This window comes from Bufo bufo, chromosome 1 (genome assembly GCF_905171765.1).
Source record: "Bufo bufo chromosome 1, aBufBuf1.1, whole genome shotgun sequence".
NCBI lineage: Eukaryota > Metazoa > Chordata > Amphibia > Anura > Bufonidae > Bufo > Bufo bufo.
The window spans coordinates 580,726,743-580,748,602 of NC_053389.1; the positions used below are offsets into that span (position 1 = coordinate 580,726,743).

General features: G+C 38.6%; 1 protein-coding gene across 6 annotated transcripts in view; it reads left to right on the forward strand.

Moving 5' to 3' along the window:
- Positions 1 to 21,860, forward strand: part of SFMBT2 (Scm like with four mbt domains 2) — a 300,595-nt gene that overhangs the window by 249,258 nt on the left and 29,477 nt on the right. For all 6 annotated transcript variants that reach the window (XM_040413315.1, XM_040413318.1, XM_040413313.1 and 3 more), the window contains 4 exons: positions 1,037 to 1,079; positions 6,351 to 6,427; positions 7,739 to 7,878; positions 14,334 to 14,443. In XM_040413315.1, the coding sequence (XP_040269249.1) occupies positions 1,037 to 1,079; positions 6,351 to 6,427; positions 7,739 to 7,878; positions 14,334 to 14,443 (370 nt within the window). The remainder of the gene's footprint in view (positions 1 to 1,036; positions 1,080 to 6,350; positions 6,428 to 7,738; positions 7,879 to 14,333; positions 14,444 to 21,860) is intronic.

Consider the following 21,860-nt stretch of genomic DNA (forward strand, 5'->3'; position numbering starts at 1 on the left):
GGGGTAGCGGTCGTGACAACTAGCTTATTACATACAATAATGAATGTAACATTGGAGCCTCTTAATTAAAGAAAGTACTGTATATGAGCCAAGCTGAAAATACATGATCTATTTAAGAAAGACTTATATTATCTATATAAACCGTACTGGACATTAAGTTGCAAACGAAAACATATGAGAGTCTCTTGATGACAATTTAATATGATGTGTATTTAAGGCTCCACTTCAAAAGAATGGCTTCAAAAGAATGGCGTTATAGACACGATTATGAATGTAATATGGGGGTACTGACATATTGCAGTTTTTTGCTAGACTGATTCTGCTGAATAATCAGTGGTTGGACTACCATCCAAAATTGAGTAGGGACTATATACCTGTACTTGTACCCCATATATTACATTGGATTATCAACTTTTTATTGTCTTTTTATCTTCTTTTTATCTCAGTTTTTTTATTATATTTTATGTAAGTGTGTTTTTGAATTTTATCTTTGTGTTTTGATAATAAATTATCATATATTAATAATAACCATTTGTGTAGTTCTATGCCACACCAGATAATATAGTGCCCTCCAATTTATTTGCACTTATTAATTATTTTTTAACTTCTACTATCTTGATAATTACTAAATGTGTGAATAAAGTCTTCTTGGAAGTCATTATGCTGATATTTAATTTTCAAAAATTGCAATGTGCACAAAGTAAAAACAAATAGAAAAAAGTGCAACTCATATACCAAAGAAATACATAATATGCAATGCAAATAATGACTGTAGGACTAACTTTGAAGTGCTGCTACAGGCTTCTAAACCACTAGTGGGATAACCATGACCTATATCACAAAGCAAAGGCTTAAAATCTATTGAAATCTTTTCATTATTTGTATAAATACATTTTCTGTACAAATAAGTAGAGTGCTGTCATTTTGTTGTCGTGTTAACTCCAAACAGGTTGAGGTAGAATTGTTAGTGATTCGATGGATTGTATGGATCTTGAATTGTGGTATTTTAAAATCTTATATTCATTTTGTTTTGTAGTGAAAAAGAAAAGAAAGATTGCAGTTGTTCAGCCAGAAAAACAGTAAGTAAGATTCTTCATATGAAGCAAATATCCCAAATAGACATAGAAGGTTTAGAAAGTAATGGTGGATCACACCAGAGGGGTCCTTCACAATGAACATTACACAGGTAAAACGTGTGGTAACTGACTTAGCTGCCGTTTACATGGGCTGATGCATAGGTCTATCTTTTTGCGGTGCGGAAGCACAGAACGGAACCTCAGAAAGCACTTCGTAGTGTTCCGTTCCGTGGTTCCGTTCTGGATTTGCGGACCCATTGAAATGAATGGGTCCGCATCCGTGTTGCGGAATGGCCACGGAACGGGCCCAGGTATTGCGGATCTGCAAATGCTGTCTGCAATATGGGCACGGGCTTCACACAGTTGTATGAATAAGGCCTAAGGCTGTGGTTAACCACCTTCCGTCCAGAGACATACCATAGACTATAAACGTCCGGAAGGTGGTTCTCTATTTCTGAATGGACGTTTCAGAACGTCCATTCAGAAACTGCAGCTGCACGCTAATCGTGCAGCTGCTAATCGGGTTGCCCGCTGTCAGTGACAGCAGGGCAACCCAGAGAGATCGCAGGAACAGTGCCCAGGTGTCCCTGCCTTCTGGATCGCTGCATACACAGCGCTCCCCGAGCGCTGTGTATGCAGAGCAGGAAGCGCTATGCGCTTCCTGTTCCGGCCCGGCGGTCATGTGATTGCCGGGACCGGAGAGTGCAGGAGCTGTGTGAGGTCTTTCAGAGACCTCGAAAAGCCCTGCACTCTGGGGGGGGGTATATTTCTCCTGTAACTGGGGCTACTATGTCAGCCCCAGTTACAGGAGAAATCAATAGTAAAAAAAAAAAAAAAAAAGGGAAGTAAATGTCCCCCAGAGGTCTTGTATGACCTTATGGGGGCCTAAAAGTGTAAAATAAAAAATAGTGTTAAAAAAATAAAATAAAAAAAAGGTTTCACATGTAAAAAAAAAATTCCCAAGTAAGGCATAAAGAAAAATTGGAAAAATAGAAAAAATAAAATAAAATAGACATATTTGGTATTGCCGCGTCCGGTCGGCTCTATAAATATATCACATGATCGACCCAGTCCAATAAACACCATAAAAAAAAATGATAATAACTGTAAAAAAAAGCCATTTTTGTCACCTTACATCACAAAAAGTGCAACACCAAGTGATCAAAAAGGCGTATGTCCCACAAAATAGTACCAATAAAACCGTCATCTCATCCCGCAAAAAATGAGCCCCTACATAAGAAAATCTCTCAAAAAATAAAAAAACTATAGCTCTCAGAACATGGACACATTAAAACTTAATTTTTTTGTTTCAAAACTGCTATTATTGTGTTAAAGTGAAATAAATTTAAAAAAGTATACATATTAGGTATTGCCGCGTCCGTAACAACCAGCTCTATAAAAATATCACCTAACCCATTGGGGAACACCGTAAAAAAAACTAAAAACTGTGTCAAAACAAACAATTTTTGTCACCTTACATCACAAAAAGTGCAACACCAAGTGATCAAAAAGGCGTATGTCCCACAAAATGGTACCAATAAAACCGTCACCTCATCCTGCAAAAAATGAGCCCCTACATAAGAAAATCTCTCAAAAAATAAAAAAACTATAGCTCTCAGAACATGGACACATTAAAACATAATTTTTTTGTTTCAAAAATGCTATTATTGTGTAAAACTTAAATAAATAAGAAAAAGTATACATATTAGGTATCGCCGCGTCTGTAATAACCAGCTCTATAAAAATGTCACTTGACTGAACCCCTCAGGTGAACGCTGTAAGAATAAATAAATAAAAACTGTGCCCCATAAAGTGTTATAATGAATGATCAAAAAATCATATGTACCAGAAAATAGTAACAATAAAACTGGCAACTTATCCCCTAGTTTCCAAAATGGGGTCACTTCTTGTGAGTTTCTACTGTAAGGGTGCATCAGGGGGGCTTCAAATGGGACATGGCATCTAAAAACCATGTGGAGTTCCTTTTCTTCTGCGCCCTGCCGTGTACCCATACAGCAGTTTCTGACCACATGTGGGGTGTTTCTGTAAACCGCAGAATCTGGGTAATAAATATTGAGTTTTGTTTGGCTGTTAACCATCGATGTGTTAAATAAAAAATAGGATTAAAATGGAAAATCTGCCAAAAAAGTGAAATTTAAAAATTTGATCTCCATTTTCCTTTAATTCTTGTGGAACGCCTAAAGGGTTAACAAAGTTTGTAAAATCGGTTTTAAGTAACTTGAGGGGTGTAGTTTCTACAATGGGGTCATTTATGGGGGTATCCACTATGTAGGCCCCACAAAGTGACTTCAGACCTGAACTGGTCCTTAAAAAGTGTTTTTTGGCAATTTTCTTAAAAATTTGAGGAATTGCTTCTAAACTTCTAAGCCTTCTAACGTCCTAAAAAAATAAAGTGACATTTCCAAAATGATGCCAACATAAAGTAGACATATGGGGAATGTTAAGTAAAAATGTTTTAAAAGCAGAGAAATTGAAATTTATTGACTCAAAATTATGACTATCATGAAATACAATGTGTCACGAGAAAACAATCTCTGAATGACTTGGATAAGTAAAGGCGTTCCAAAGTTATTACCACAATAAAGTGAGATATGTCAGATTTGCTAAATTAGGCCTGGTCAGGAAGGGGGCAAATGGCCCAGATGGGAAGTGGTTAAACATGCACACTATTGCTCCATTCATCTCTACCAAAGAGAACCAGCTATCTCTATCAGTCCCACAGTAATGAAAAGGGCAGCAGCATGCATGCTCTATTGATACTCCATTGTTTTGGGGGACATAAGACTCATGTACTCATGATCGGTGTGGGTCCCAGCGGTTGGACTATCACTGATCAGATACTTATTACCTATTCTGTAGACAGAGGAAGAGTTTAAATCTTGGGACAACCTCTTTAATGTTCCTTTAAATGGTGTCTCTATAAGACATTTTTTTTGCTTTGGACAACTTAGACCACTGTTACAAATCTGACAATGGTGACATCAGATTGTAGGTCATCCCAGGGTTATCATTGTACTCCAAAACATACTCAGATAAATTAGGTTATGATTCATTTATATAGTTAAAGTAGATTGTGAATCCCTTTAGGAATTGCGACCAATGTGAATGATTATATCCTGTGAATGGAGCTGAAGAATTTGTTGTCATTCCACAACTTTTTCAACCCTCAGACATAAAGACAGTATGAGCAAATGATGGCCAGTAAAATGCTTGTAGCTAAGTGTAATGTCAGTAAACGAGCTCTAGGGTTGATTAATGGAGCCTTTTTCTGCTTTCGCACTGCCAAGATGCAGGTTCCTCACTCCGTGTTCACCAAGGGCTCTCTAGATAGTTTCAAACAAAATAAAATCTCCAACAGTGAAGATTAACATCTTTAAACGTGTGTGTTACTCCTCATTGAGTGAAATTCGACTTCGGTAAACAAGTCTTTCAATATCCAGGAGCGACGATTTATAAAACAGACAATGTATAGTATATTACCATTTACATCTCCAGTGCCTTTTTTATCAGTCTTGACATTAACATAAGGAATCCCATAAAGCAGATTTCCGTCCATTACATGCAACATTAAAAAGCAAATATAACTTTTTAGGATGGAATTAGTGTTGTGTTGCTGATTTTAATGCAGTTTTTATTGATGCTGTAAAACTAAAAAATTGAATTGAAAGTGGATGAATTCCACAGAGACGATTTCCTGGCAATAATGCCTTTTATTCAGTCATAGTGTTGGTGTCAGACAAGCCATAAAAGCTGTTTTACTGAATGCATCATTACTGCATGAATTTAGTGTTATGTCCTTGCGATTACATAGAAGTTTTGTACAGTAGGTATTTTGGTGTGCTTTTTACTCAGAGGTGACCTGCACAGCTTTTATGCCATTGTGATTGCAATTACTGTAATTCAATTCTGTAGTATTTTCTTAAAATTGACTATACCCAAGTATGACCCATTACTTAATTAATGCATCTGCAGAATATTGGCACAGAGACTAAAATGCCTTCCATCTTTATACCTTGACAGTGGCATAGAATCTACAAGTTCTGTTACCTGGGCCTTTGCTTGAGGCTCCAGAACAGCCCTATAGGCCCCTGGATGTTATCAGGACCGTATTGCTCTAGTTTGTAAGAGCAGCTATAAAGCCGTACATGACCTAAGGTGAGGTCTGCTTGATGGAAGGAGTCTTAAGACACCAGGCAGTTTGTGGTTCTAGGCTCTTAAAAGGCTACATCCCATTTTTTTACCTTCCAACCCGGCATTGGCCCAGTGAAGTAGCTGTAATTTACACCAGAAACTGTTGTAATTATAGCTTAAATCTAAGCCAGCTCATAGCTGCGGTAGATTTGACTTTATGGCGCATGAAGAGCCGGAGATGCAACTCATTTATTAAGAGACTCATGCCTCTTAATAAATTCCAGTGCAAACTGGATAAGGACTAGCATATGAAATGCCACTCTTGATAAATTCCCCCCTAAGTATTGTACCATTCCTCTGTGTTTCCTGCTAGAAAGTATGAATAAATTGACAGCAGGACATAACCAGTAGGGGTTGTGTCCTGCAGAGTCTGACTATTCAATCAATGCCGTACTGTATGTGGGGGGACACCTCCAACTGGAGACACCCTGCTGTCTATTCATTAATGAATGCTCTACGAATAACAGAGGTATGGCATAACATAGAGTTCCAAGAAAAGATGCACCAAAATTGTTATTTCATGGAAAATACAAGTATTTCCTAAAACAAGCATGTGAGGAGAGGTGACAGATCCTCTCTATATCAGACTTGCAGACTATAGTCAGACCTGCAACAATGGTGGGCATGAAAAAAACAAGAGGTCCTTGGTTTCCCTCTCTATTGAGGACACTTCAAGGAAAATAGTAATGCATATGGCTGTCCTTCCGAGGATTGGGCTTCTTGCTGAGTCAACAACAACAACAGCAACGAAACATTTGTAAAGCGCTTTTCTCCTGTAGGACACTCCCACCACTGTACATATGTCCATCAGTTGATGTAATCTAATATGGCAGCTTGTAGCACTGTAGAACAACTGGATCCAAATGGCCAGGTCTGAGAAAGGTTGAATTAATGGGTATTGGGTATGCATCCTTTTAATCCTATACAACATTGCCAGTTGAGCTCATGCACACATGGGGTGTACAGCTCCAGGATGAAGGCTTATTATAAAACCGTGCAGCAAATAATTATTTGTATTGCTAATATTAAAAATAATAATGCTCAAAATATGTTGTTTACTAGGTTGCCATCCTCAGTGCCTGTGGAGAAAATACCTCATGATCCTTGTCCGTTCCCTCAGAGTGACAGCTACTCAACAGGTACATTATGTTTGTACTCTCTGCAAGGCTTAGTTATTTTCTGATGTTGACAGGTATTGATTTCTTCAACCACAGCAGCCCGCAGAAAGCTGTATTTCATTATGATATTACATCTGAATGCTTTATCTGTCACTTCATTTATTTGATTGTAATTTATTTGTTCCTGGGTAATTTTCAGAGGCAGTGCCATTCAGTGCAGGGCAGACTGTTGATGTGAAAGAAGTATTAAATCATTCACTTATTGTGAAAACATGAATAATTAATACTTATCTTTTAGTCTTTGCATTATAGAGATACTCTATTTGTAAATTATACTTATTGAAGTATTAGATTTACACAGGGGTTGGTGCCAAATGTCTTTTATGTTTTCAAGTTTTATGTAAAAAATAACTTTTATCATATAATAGAAAGTTATGCACCTTTATAATATACTTCGTAGAAATTCGTCACTTTATTTCAAGATATATGGTGCTGTCAATGAAGGAAAACATTCTTGGAAATAATTAGAGGCAGGGGCATATTCTGACCCGATCCTGCTCACACACGTGTGCGTGTTTTTACAGTTTATCAAAACTCTTTCCTCTAACAATGCATTCAGCTTCTTAATGTAAGAAAGCTTCCTTCGACTTGCAGCAAGTAGGGATCTTAAAAATTGTAAAAAATGTAAGTCATATTTGTACTGTTTCAGGCACTTATCTATATGAAGGACATAGCTTAACTAAATTGTGTTAGGGAATGGGTTATCAAACTTGTACTTATTCAGTTTGGAAAAAAGAGTCATCTAAATACAATGTACAAATATGTTGGAATAGACCCAACCGAGATCTTTCTAATGATTGTTTTATACTTAGGCCTGTAACCATAACAAGAAACCCCCCCTGTACATCAACACAGACAGGGGTTCTTTACTGTAAGAGCAGTGAGATTATGTAACACTCTGCCACATGATGCTGCGATGGTTGATTTATTGAAAAAGTTCAAGAAGGGCCTATGTGTGAAAGTAATAATATCACATGCAATGGGACAGTGACCCAGGGATTTATTTTGATTGCCATAAAGACAGAAAGGATTTTCCGCTAATATGGGGCAACAGTCTACCACTTTATGGGGATTTTGCCTTTCTTTGGATCAACACAGTAGAATTATAGATTTTACTTGATGGACCTGTTTTCTTTTTCCACCTTTTAAACTATGTAACTATGTAGTTATACAGTGAAAATGCTTTACATAAGCCCAGGAAACTGCTTCATTTTAAAGTAAACCAGACTAGCAATGGAATTGAGAAGTATTTATACTGTTGTTTGTGTTTAGGGACCACCAATGGAAAATATTGCTGCCCTCAACTGTTCATCAATCATCGCTGCTTTTCAGGACCATATTTAAATAAAGGCAGGATAGCAGAACTACCTCAATCGGTGGGTCCTGGGAAATGTGTGCTTGTTCTAAAAGAGGTATGTTCTCCATTTAGCATACTGAATGAATAGAAGATGCTGATTATATTTCAATGTGTTTTTAGCATCATCTATTTTTGAAAAGCAAATAAAACTGTCAAACATCACCATAATGTTTCACAAATATTCCCAAGGTTAAAGTCTAATCCAGGACTTCCTGTTTCATATACTGTAGTTGCATCACTTAACAGTGACCTGCACCTAGAATCTAAAAAAGGTTTGCATATTTCCCACTTATGACCACTTCTTTGTATCCCACAATATTCTTTGTTTAGAGGTGGGGAATATTAAGAAGCACAGTTAATAGCTTCACACTTTCCTCAGTCTCAAAAGCCATCTGGCTTAGGCTACTTTCACACTAGAGTTCAGAGCGGGTCCGTCTGATGTCTGCTCAGACGGATCCGCTCATATAATGCAGACGTTTGTATCCGTTCAGAACGGATCCGTCTGCATTATAGTTTGAAAAAAATTCTAAGTGTGAAAGTAGCCTGAACGGATTCGTTCAGACTTTACATTGAAAGTCAATGGGGGACGGATCCGTTTGAAGATTGAGCCATATTGTGTCATCTTCAAACGGATCCGTCCCCATTGACTTACATTGTAAGAATGCTGCCAGACTGATGCATTCTGAGCGGATCCGCGTCCACTCAGAATGCATTAGGGCTGGACGAATGCGTTCGGGGCCGCTTGTGAGCCCCTTCAAACGGAGCTCACAAGCGGACACCCGAACGCTAGTGTGAAAGTAGCCTTAGGATGACATTTGATTCCACACTGTCCTTCAAACTGCACATCCAGGCCCTTACCACCTCCTGCTGCCTCCACTGCAAAAGTATTTCTCGTATAGGCTCTTTCATCAGCCTTGAGTCAATGAAAATGTTAGTGCATGTCCTTATTATCTATTAGTAAAATAATTGATTGTAGAATTGGGATAACAGAATGACAGCTCTATTGTTCTCTTGATAGTAGATAAAGATTCCCCTAGAAGAGCATTGCACTTATCAATGTAATATGCTATGCTCTAACTGAGTCACTTAACCCCATCCCTCCGTGGTAAGAGTGAATGGTCTGACTGAGATGGGGATGCAGTTAAGGGCTTTCTGGAAGTTCAGTATCTTCAGGCTAGGTCATCAATATCAGATTGGTATCAGATCACTTCCACCGATAAGCAGTTTGAAGAGGTGAGTGCTGTGGCCTCCTCACAGCATGCCAAGCCCAGCACTACTGTATCTCCAAAACAGGAGGTCTTGTTGGGTGTACTCATTGTACAGTGATTAGCACCTACCAAAAGTAACACAAGGAAGAACAACCAGTCAACCTACGCCAGGTTCATGGCTGTCAAGGCTCTATTTAATGTGGGATGCAAAGGTTATCCCATCTGGTTCATTCCTAAAGAAGAGCTATTGCACCAAAAATTACAGAAAAAATGAATGCTGTCATCTGAAAGTGCCCACAGTAGACACATGAACATCAGAACTAGGCCATGGAAGAAAGTGTTAAATTAAGGTTTCATTTATATCATGTGGACCTGGGCTTTGCTTTCCTAAACATTGTTGCAAACCAAATACACCCCTTCATTGCAGTGAAATTTCCTAATGGCAGTGACCTCTTAATGCACCTTGCCACACTGCAAAAATTGTTCAGGGATGGTTTGAGGAAAATCTTGGTGCCAGATGTCATAATGACATCTTTAGGTGTCTTGTGGAGTCTATTCCTTGATTGGTCACAGCTTGTTCAGTAGCATTAGAGGAACCTGCAACATATTATGATGGGGGTTTTACAATTTGGAAGTTGTGAACCTCATACAGTCATGTAGTCACTGGCCTTTGGACTTCCTTGCTCTCTCATTACCCCCACACTCTGCTGTAGTACCACAGTCACACAGCAGTCTGTCTTGGCCATTTTTTCTCTCCACTTTCACTTTTCTCCCTTACTACACACAGCTAATATCTTGTTAGCTGTATGTAAGATCATAATTCATGACAGCAAGAGTAGTGAGGAGAACTGAGACAGCTCTTTAGCTCGCTGCTTTGAAGTAACTCATCTAGCTGTGTTATCAGGATGTGTTTTGTGTGTGCTAATAGGACAGTATCCATTTTATTTCCCCTGATGCTTGTCCCCTAGAGAAAATGAGCCATTATAAATAATCTAAGCTATCTGGGAATATGATTATAATAAAGTAATATATATATATATATATATATATATATATATATATATTATTAATATGTCTTAGTATTTTGCAGCTGTTATGATACCGTATTTATATTCATCCTCTTCTATTTTAAATATGTGTGTGCCTTTTGTTATTCTGCCATTATAGTAATGGCTCATATGGAGAACAGCTTCAAATGTGAATCATTTATACTTTTATAAATAATATTTTAGCACTTGAATGTCAGTGTTCTTTTTATGTGCTTTGCTCATGAGCCACTTTTTTATGGTCAGGTTTAAATCCCCGACTTGGAAAAGTACACAGGCAGCAATAAATACTGCTGCACAATTTTTTTTCTTGGCATACTAAATTTCAAGTGAATTCTTTTGATGTTACACTTTTTGGTGTGAGATTATTCTGTTCATATTTTTTATTACTTTTTTAGTGTTGATATTTTTTTACATATTTTTTTGCCCATCACCTTATAGTTGCTAATCATACATTATTATTGTATACTATAAAAAGAGAACAATTTGTATATAAGATCTTTTAACGAAAAGCAAATGTCATGGCAGTACATTGGAATTTGTCCTCAATATTTTACAATGTGATCTTAAACATTTTATGGGATTAGCCAAAGTTCAACTCTGCAAATAATTATGTAGGTTTCATTTCAGACATTAGGACCTGTACATTGGCTTCAAGAAAGTTAGTCGCAATACTTTGAATAACCTATCTTTAAAAATTTACTTTAAAGAAGTATTAAAGTGCGTTCTGAAATTTAATAAAGTGCATTTTTGCCATAAGGGGGAAAAAAGGCAAAATATTTTCTTAAGCAAAGTTCCTTCTACTTCTCTAACAAGATTTGTGATTGAGTTCAATATACTCTTCAACTATATATAGTAGAAACAAGTCCTATATGTTTGTGCAAGCCTATCCATTTTACTCTTGCAGATAGAATCATCTACGGTAGTGGAAATACAGTGACAGCCACATTGCCCCAATAATAGTGACATCCCTCAGTGCCTCCATAATAGTGAAATCCACAGTTCTCCAATAACAGTGACAACTACACTGCTCCGATAACTTTAGCTGCAGTGTTGCCTATGCAGCATCGAAATATGGTGCCTTCATAAAAGCTAGCTATAATGCACAATGAAAGCCCACAACAGTGCATACATGGAAACAGTTGGTGGCACTAGAGAGTCAGTTTTCTTCCTCTTGAAGAGAGCTAATTTGCATACTTTTTTCCCCAGGGACAACTATTCAGGTAATAAAATTGACCACTTTTGTTCCCAATAAAAACCAACGTCATGCCCACATTAGAAGCAACACTGCCCTAATGAGAACCAACCATAGTGCCACTTTTGCCTATACCATTGTATAAGCCACAGTGTAGCATGTTTATTCTTACATTAACTAAATTCCTGTGCCGCTCTATTGTACTCTATAAGAATGCTACTGTGGGGGGTGGTCAGTGGCTGCTAAGGCTAGCTTCACACTTTTGGCCGGCTGTTTCGGCAGAGGAACAGCCTACAGGCAGCCATGTTATCCAGCATAGCCGGATTCTACCTGATCCCGCCAGAGCCCATTGACTATAATTGGACTCGGTGGGGATCTGCCCTGTTTCTGGCATTAGTGACGGGATTTGTCTGGCCAAATCCCTGCACTAATGCCAGAAACAGGCCAGATCACCGCTGGGTCCCATTATAGTCAGTACTCCAATCTATGCCGACTCGTAGCATATTCCTCTACCGAAACAGCCTGCCAGAAGAATTTACTGCTAGTGTGAAACTAGCCTAACTGTGACAACCTCCTACTGTGCCAGAGGAAGTGAAAACACGTTCACTTGGACACTGTGCTTGGCCGTGCACATGCTGCCAGTTGGGCACCATTATATTAAAGAGAATTTCCCAGTAAAAAAATAATTATGACAAGACGTTTGAGTTGTCCTCTTCAGCTGAGATGTTAAAACTTCTACTTAGCTGTTTCCTAGTGATATATTTTTCTGGGAGCGTTGGGTAACAACTAAACTGATTTGTCACTACAGCTCCCACATGGGTAGTCTCTTGGGTTTTTTAAACATTTGAAAATCTGTCTCAAAATATATTTGATTCTTATATTGCTGCATTCTTGGCAGATTTGCCATCCAGAAGTCAGCAGGAGATAAGTGACACAGCCGTAGGAGCTGTAATGGCTATATTGTCGCCCAGTTGCCCATTAACTGGATAGCATTTTTCCCAACTTCACAGAAAAAGACAAGCAGCTGAAGATTAAGTTTATAATTTTGGTCTGAACAGTTTGGCGTTTTCATGTTATTACTGCACCTCATTGTATTATCACATTATTAAGACGTTCATTTCATTCTAGAAGCTGAAACAACAATAAAAATGAATTAACAGATGCCTCTTAGTGAATAGTGACTGCCAGTCTAAACAGCATACTGATGTAATTGGTTTAGATGCACTCACCCATGAATTAAATATACTACATTTGCTTTGGGAAATATTCGCAGTACGCCCTATGAAATTTATGACCTAATTAGAGTACTTTGTAGATTCAGTTTACGTTTCTCAGCCAGCAGATTAGTCTACTAAGGTAGTGAACTCTAAATAAGTTTCTCTACGGCACAATATAGCTCAGTGATGCAAATGAAAGGAAAAGATCTGGCAGCAAACTGATTAAAACACCTCCAACCAAACAACGTGCAGTGTATTAATGTGTGGCTTTTAGAAATGAGTGGTGGCTGTGGACTGTTTTCTGCTAACTTTGTAGTATCCTACATCTCCCAAATGTCACATCTCATCTGATTCTTGTGGCTTGATCTTTAGAAAGTCATGTACATGTTCTACTTCCAAAATAGAAAGGTGACACTGTGACAAAAGTTGGGAGACACTCAAAATATTAGGAATTCATACACTAATAGAATTACAATATTACAATTGGAGCAGCTTATCTTATAGTAACCCAGGGAAATACAAATCCTCTGCTTTGCAGGTGCTATAAGTGCTATAAGCACATTACAGGTACTGATTGTGGTTACCTTATTCTGGGAGCTGACTGCTGACAAAAGCTCTATTTAAATTACGAGCAGCTATTACTGGCATCTTCAGGGAAAATACAAAGGTTTAAAAGTTTAAAGGGTATTCCAGCACAATTCATAAGCTCTACTGTGGCCTGAAAATGGTTAACAGAACAGGGGAGCTTATGCTCACATCATCAATTTTGATGGTCCCAGGTCCATGCTGATCTCCACTTTCTGCTCCTGTTCGCGACCTGGCAGGAAATGACTGGGAATGCCGATCAGCCAATTACTGGCTGCATCAAAGACCCATCTTATCCAGTGATTGGCTGAGCGGCATCCCAAGCCAGTTCCTGCAGGGACCGGGATATGTTTGAAATGCGCAGAACTCCTGTATTGGTGAGTTGGACATACTTTTGTTTAGTTTGGTTCTTTGCAGGCCATGGGAAACCTTTTGTATTGTGTTAGAACACCATCTTAAAGGGATCATAGATAACTCTTTTAAAGGGGTTATCCCATGAAAAGTATTTATCACCTATCCACAGGATAGATGAAAATATCTGATCATGCCGGTCCAACCACTAGGACCCCCAGAGGTCCTGAGAATGGGTATTCCCCAAGTTTCCGATCTGAATATAGTGGGAGCGTTCATGTCGCTCTACTGCTCCATTCATGTCTACAGGACTGACCGAATACTGTCTACATAAGTCGCTTAGACGTGAAAGAAGCAACAAGTAGGCATGTGCCCTACCGCTCCATTCAGAGAGGAAACTTGAAGACATCCCTTTCTCAGGATTACTGGGGATCCCCTATGAGCCCATATTTATCATCTACCTTGTGGTACTTTTCGTGGGATAACCTCTTTAATATGAGAACTACAGTTCTCCATTCTGTCTAATACCTGCGCGGTCTCGAGCAGGGTCTCCTAATAGGGTATATGAACATTGATTTTCCTTTAAGGAGAACCCCTTTAAAAATCCCCACATCTAGAGTTGCATTTCACATTTTAAGTCAGTGCTGCTTGTTATTTTAGTGCCATGTCCTCGTTTAGTATTAGGCTATAAAGCATTAAAGGTCAATTGCTTAAAGATCTTTCAGTAAACTAAGTCAGATATGGATTAAAATAGAAAAGATGTATAATGTGTAAAATGTATCATTGCAAAAAGTCCAACTGTCTTTTGTTCCATATTATTAAACCCAGTGCTGCACTTAAACACATGCTCTTTTATATGGTGAAGCTGGCCGCAGTACAGATACTTACTTGCTATATATTTGTGGCAGGTCCTCGGTATGGTAATTAATGCTGCCTACAAACCTGGACGGGTCTTACGAGAGTTACAGTTAGTGGAAGACACATCATGGAATTTCCAGGAAGAAACACTTAAAGCCAAGTAAGTAATCCTTTGCAAATGCACACAGGTCATTATTCTTACTGGTGCTTCAGCCTTGCGCACTGAGAACAGATGACTTCTGGTTAAACAATGACAAGTAATCCAAGAACATACTGGGCTGATGTATTAAATGCTTATTAATGGACTGCTAGAGCTTCTCAGATAGAAGGTCAGATATTTCAGTGCTAGACTTATGTTAGCATACAAATTAGGACACATTTCTGTTTAATGTAATAGTCTAGTAGGCACTTTGTTAGCCGATCACCCACATCTAGGAATGTCATAGTATTTAAGCCTTTACATGCTGCCAGGGGTATGCTAAGATGAGACCGATCTGATGAATACGGGCACTTTATGTGCCATCTAACTCACTGCTGATCAAGTTGTACCTTTCAGCCTCGAAAGAGTGTGCAGACTTGTTCCAACATAAACCTATGAAATAGTTACAGTACTAGTAAAACTTGCTTTTAGGGTCTTTGTAAACTCCATTATAAAATAGAGCTAGGTTTTGGTACAGGGAATTTTATTAGCTGTCACTGCATATTAATCACACATGCTGCCCTTTTATTGCTAATTGTTAATTGTAACTACAGTAACTGTTGGTAAAAACATATGTTAAACCAGACTACATGTATCCTTGTAGAGGCTTAGTCCCCCCTTTGCTTACATCCACACTACAGCGCTATAGATCCTGTCCTGTGAGATCAGGAAAGCCTTAATTTTAGCATGATCTTACAGATTTGCCATCGTCAGTAATATGGTTGTGTACACCATGCCTTAAAGCTACATGCACACGACCATATGTGTTTTGCAAAAAAAATAAACGGATGACATCTTTTTTTTGTGGATCCATTGTAACAATGCCTAAAACGGACAAGAATAGGACATGTTATATTTATTTTGCAGGGCTACGGAACGGACATACGGATGCAGATATCACACGGTGTGCTGTCCGCATTTTTTGCGGACCTATTGAAATGAATGGGTCTGCATCCTATCCGCAAAATAAACGGAAAGGACACGGGAACAAAATACATTTGTGTGCATGTAGTCTAAGGCCTCTTTACATGGGAAGCATTCCTTCTTGGCAATCGCTTGCTCATTAGCAGAGGTGATGAAGCAATCTCCTCCACAGTATCGGAAGGAGTGATCGCTAATGCCATCGCTCATCACCATACAGACTCGTTGTTTGCCAGCAGCAGAGGCTGTTTACACCAGTACGATCTGCCTGCAAAGGACGATTTTTGTGACGACAGGAATGATGCAATTTACAAGCATTGCGCTTGTTCATCAGGTATTCAGCGGTCCCTTTACACCTCTAGATAATCGCTAACAAGCATTCCTATGAGCACTCATTAAAGATTATCTGGTGGTTTTTCAGCCCGTGTAAAGGGCCCTTTAATGCCTCACTTTGCTTTCAGTTCAATTGTCCTGGTTACATAAGCTGTTCTCCACCTTTTAAACAAATTTTAGGTCCCCCCCTCAGTGCCAGACCTGTGGAGTAAGGGTCCATTCACACGTCCGTTGTTTCTTTCCTGATCTGTTCCGTTTTTTGCTGAACAGATCTGGACCAGATCTGGACCCATTCATTTTCAATGGGTCCTGAAAAAAATCAGACATTGAGCTGTCCGTTTTTTTCCAGGACCCATTGAAAATGAATGGGTCAAGATCTGGTCCAGATCTGTTCAGCAAAAAACGGAACAGATCAGGAAAGAAAAAACGGACGTGTGAATGGACCCTTAAGCATATTTATGTACCTGTTCCTTGTCAATTGGTTCCAGATCCTTCCATTCATAGTGCTCCATCCCCTCCGGCATGGACAGGCATAACATGTACCGCTGCAGCCAATGACTGGCCACAGCAGTGACCCCAGGTGTCACATCACTGGGTCACATGAAGCTTGGAAGACACATGACCACTGCTGGGGGTATTAGGTCCCTTAGGCTGGGTTCAGACCTGAGCGTATTCGATATGCGCTGTTTACAGGCGTTTTTATCGGGCGTATTTTGGGGCGTTTTTGTATTTTGGAAACTCGCGTCGTACGCGCGTTCTTGCTATTGACCACAGAGGCGTACAATGAAAAACAGAGGTGTTATGCGCGACAATACCCCCCAAAGAAGCTCCTGTACTTCTTGGGGCGTAGGGCGTTTTACAGCGCGTTCATACGCGCTGTAAAACGCTCAGGTGAGAACCATGCCCATAGGGAAACATTGGTTTTTGCCTGTTGAGCATTTTACAGCGCGTAGGAGCGCGCTGTAAAACGCTCAGGTGTGAACCCAGCCTTAGGCTTATGGTTCCCATATACCTTAAACAGCTGTTGGACAAACACTGGCACTGGCTTATCTCCCCAGAAAACAAAAGGATCAGGTATTAAAATTCAATGCGCCTGATCCTTCTCTCCCTCGACATCAAATCATCTGTTGGGAGGTTTGGCTGACATAGTCTAATGTATATCTGGACCTTTAGGTTATACAAAAGCAGGAAAAGCTGACCATCTAATATGTGTGACATGCTTGACCAAAGTGAGTTTTGCAAATGTGAAGGAAGGGGGTGACTGAGCATGTTGAATTTCAACGTACCTGATCCTTTGTTCTCAGTGACAATGAGCTAACAAAGGTATTCGGTGTCTCATTGAAAACATGCAAGTGTGTTGGATAGCTATGGGCCAACGGAGCATTGAAAATGTATGGCCAGCTGTACTTATGTGGTTTGGGTGATCTCTCTGGGGATTTATTCTTGTTTCCTTTTGGGATATTTTATTTATTGATGATTATTATTGTCTTAATTTATATACTTTCAAAAGACCTTGACCATGTCCATCAGTTTTTAAACCAGGGGAGGGGAGAGAGCATGGGTTTTTTAATGAATAACTATTATAGTGTTCATTTACTTTTTATGTAATATGCATGGTGAGGTTAATGCCTCTTTTAATTATTTTGTTATTTCTTTTACTCACTTATATAGTGTTGACATATTCCACAGCACTTTACAGACATTATCATTACTTGCTGTCTCCAATGGCGGTCAACAACCTACTCACTAGGTTCTAATCCTTGGTCAGATTTGAACCTGGGACCCCAGCACCCCTGGGTCCCCCGTAAGGCACCAGTGCTAACCACTGAGCCACCATGCTGGTTACAATAGAAATATTTAAAAGTGCCTTGTATTTCAAATTGCATATGGACAGTCTGCAACAGACATATTTCACTTTATTCTCCTAGATTGACATAACTGTTCAGGTCTCATAATAGAAAGAACAGTTTTTTGCCTATGGAATTTGTCTGTTTAGTTGGTTACTAGTAGATGGAATATACTGAAATGAAACAGAGGCAATCTGCCAAGTATTTTCCAAGCAGCTGCTGTCAGTTTGGATTCTCAAGTATGCCAGTGACTTCCCGACTCCAGGAAATGACAGTCAGATATCTCACTGGATCAATAATGCGCTGAGCATGTCTCTTAGTACTTTGCCTTCAAGTGTTCCTACACCAAGGGGGCACAGCATATACCGAATAGGTCAAGGATCAGCAAATGTGGATGAATTACACAGTAAAGATGACCTTGTTATTCTGAATTTTGAACAGCTTACAAAATGCAGTCCTCAATTTCCCGTAATTTTCCCCTATAGCTATGAAGAGACCACCTGTAAATGTCATATGCTTGGTTACACATGGGAGAGATGTGTTGACAGTATTTTTTCTACTAATCTTTAATTTGTTCTTAAAGCTAAAAAAAAAAAATGTCAATTTTGTCTGAGCCACATTTAGATTTGTCAGGGAAGCTAATTAAACTAATTTACCATGACCTATTCTTAATGAAACTCTCCTGATTACTGCTAATAATGCCATTTCCTAATAGGTGTTTCTGGATAATATCCTTTAATAGGATTTAAGTATCTTATCTGTGATTTACTCATCTGTAATCCTTTGCTTGCAATATCGTTTTACAATTGCCAGGCTCATTGAGACCACTTGAAACCATGCCAGCAGTACGTTTTATTACACATTTATTGAAAACAGCTCAGTTCATTAATGATATTTTATAGATGCATTTTACGGTGTAGGTGACAGTTTGTGACAGATTTATAGTATTTGCTGATTTTTATACACATTTCTACAAATGACATAGTGATGAATGTATGCTTGCTGTGCATCTATTTACTTGTGCTGGATTAATATTACAGAATAAACTAAATTCTTTATAAACTATATTACTGTATGAATACATTTCAATGTGCAATCCATATATAATCTAATTATGCAGAAGGGAAATGCATTACATACAAATAGTAGTGTGTAGTTAATTGGCCTCTGTCCAATTCTTTTCGTTTTGGAACAGACATTGGGGCAGATTTACAATTGACAATGCGCCAGATTTTTGGCAGATTTTAGCCAAAAAATAAAAAATTTAACTGGTGTACATGCTTTACAATGCATTTATAAAGTGTTTAATACACTATTGTAACCTCTTTATGCCTTTCCCGGCAAGAATGTGTGTGTGTAAGCGGTAAGGGGTGTGGCTTTATAGGAAAGGGGTATGGTTTGAATGTACCTAAGGCTATAGGTAATTGGTACACACTTGGGGTGCTAGCTGTGAAACCTACCAGGGCCAGGGAGATGCTATGTATGTACAAGTGTTTTTAGAACTTTAATGAATATTACCAGTGTTTTATTTTATTAGTATACAATTTACAATGTAAAAAACTCCACAATAAGTATAATGTATAACACAAATTATGCTTACTACCTAAAATGACTAAAATGGGTAGAAAGATCATTTTACTGCCAGCTACCTTTTTTCTGACTGTTCTTAGCAGCATTTTACATTAAATGAAGGCATTATAAATGTCAGCACCTGAGATTTTCTCTGCATTATAATTTAGCAATATTACGGTTTGCTGGAATGTAAAGTAGAAGTGTTTCATTTCTGTTAATGTAGCTGTGCATTGTTTGTAGAGGCTGAATTTTATTACTATGTTTCTTGCAGTCTTCAATGACAGATCTAATTGCAAATTAAATAGATTCTAAATCATTTTACTGAGTTATGCAGTCTACTGTAAGGAGCTTATCATCTGGGCAGGGTTTATTCCGTAAATTCGAATCTCCTAGCAACACTAAAGGGATCATTTGCCAAACCCAGAACTGGCCATTTCTGCAATCTGCAGCTCATTTAAGTGTGTTTAAAGGACAAAAACATGAAAACAACAATTCAGAGTAGAGTGGGTAATTTTTCACAGCGCACAACACTTTACTCTTTTACCCTACACTTTATCTTTCTACATAAAAAAAAATTCTATTACATCCGGCTTCTGATCTATCTATCTCATATCTATCTATCTATCTATCTCATATCTATCTATATATCTATCTATTTCATATCTATCTCATATCTATCTATCTAGCTACATATGAAGCAGACTTGAAATTGGCATTTAACACATCACATGCCATTAAAAATGTCAAGTTAAAGTTTGCTATATCTGGATCTATCTATCTCCAGTTGCAAGAAAAAGTATGTGAACCCTTTGGAATGATATGGATTTCTGCACAAATTGGTCATAAAATGTGATCTGATCTTCATCTAAGTCACAACAATAGACAATCACAGTCTGCTTAAACTAAAAACACAAAGAATTAAATGTTACCATGTTTTTATTGACCACACCATGTAAACATTCGCAGTGCAGGTGGAAAAAGTATGTGAACCCTTTGATTTAATAACTGGCAGCAATAACTTCAACCAAACGTTTCCTGTAGTTGTAGATCAGACGTGCACAACGGTCAGGAGTAATTCTTGACCATTCCTCTTTACAGAACTGTTTCAGTTCAGCAATAATCTTGGAATGTCTGGTGTGAATCACTTTCTTGAGGTCATGCCACAGCATCTCAATCGGGTTAAGATCAGGACGTTGACTGGGCCACTCCCGAAGGCGTATTTTCTTCTGTTTAAGCCATTCTGTTGTTGATTTACTTCTATGCTTTGGGTCGTTGTCCTGTTGCAACGCCCATCTTCTGTTGAGCTTCAGCTGGTGGACAGATGGCCTTAAGTTCTCCTGCAAAATGTCTTGATAAACTTGGGAATTCATTTTTCCTTCGATGATAGCAATCCGTCCAGGCCTTGACGAGGGCAAAACAGCCCCAAACCATGATGCTCCAACCACCATACTTCACAGTTGGGATGAGGTTTTGATGTTGGTGTGCTGTGCCTCTTTTTCTCCACACATAGTGTTGTGTGTTTCTTCCAAACAACTCAACTTTGGTTTCATCTGTCCACTGAATATTTTGCCAGTACTGCTGTGGAACATCCAGGTGCTCTTGTGCAAACTGTAAACCTGCAGCAATGTTTTTTTTGGACAGCAGTGGCTTCCTCTGTGATATCCTCCCATGAAATCCATTCTTATTTAGTGTTTTACGTATCGTAGATTCCTCTGTGATATCCTCCCATGAAATCCATTCTTATTTAGTGTTTTACGTATCGTAGATTCGCTAACAGGGATATTAGCGTATGCCAGAGACTTTTGTAAGTCTTTAGCTGACACTCTAGGATTCTTCTTCACCTCATTGAGCAGTCTGCGCTGTGCTCTTGCACTCATCTTTACAGGACGGCCACTCCTAGGGAGAGTAGCAGCAGTGCTGAACTTTCTCCATTTATAGACAATTTGTCTTACCGTGGACTGATGAACAGCAAGGCTTTTGGAGATACTTTTATAACCCTTTCCAGCTTTATGCAAGTCAACAATTCTTAATCGTAGGTCTTCTAAGAGCTCTTTTGTGCGAGGCATCATTCACATCAGGCAATGCTTCTTGTGAAAAGCAAACCCAGAACTGGTGTGTGTTTTTTATAGCGCAGGGCAGCTGTAACCAACACCTCCAATCTCATCTCATTGATTGGACTCCAGTTGGCTGACACCTCACTCCAATTAGCTCTTGGAGATGTCATTAGTCTAGGGGTTCACATACTTTTTCCACCTGCACTGTGAATGTTTATATGGTGTGTTCAATAAAAACATGGTAACATTTAATTCTTTGTGTGTTATTAGTTTAAGCAGACTGTGATTGTCTATTGTTGTGACTTAGATGAAGATCAGATCACATTTTATGACCAATTTGTGCAGAAATCCATATCATTCCAAAGGGTTCACATACTTTTTCTTGCAACTGGAGATAGATAGATCCAGATATAGCAAACTTTAACTTGACATTTTTAATGGCATGTGATGTGTTAAATGCCAATTTCAAGTCTGCTTCATATGTAGCTAGATAGATAAATATGAGATAGATATGAAATAGATAGATATGAGATAGATAGATAGATAGATAGATAGATAGATAGATAGATAGATAGACAGACAGACAGATAGATAGATAGATAGATAGATAGATAGATAGATAGATAGATAGATAGATAGATATGAGATAGA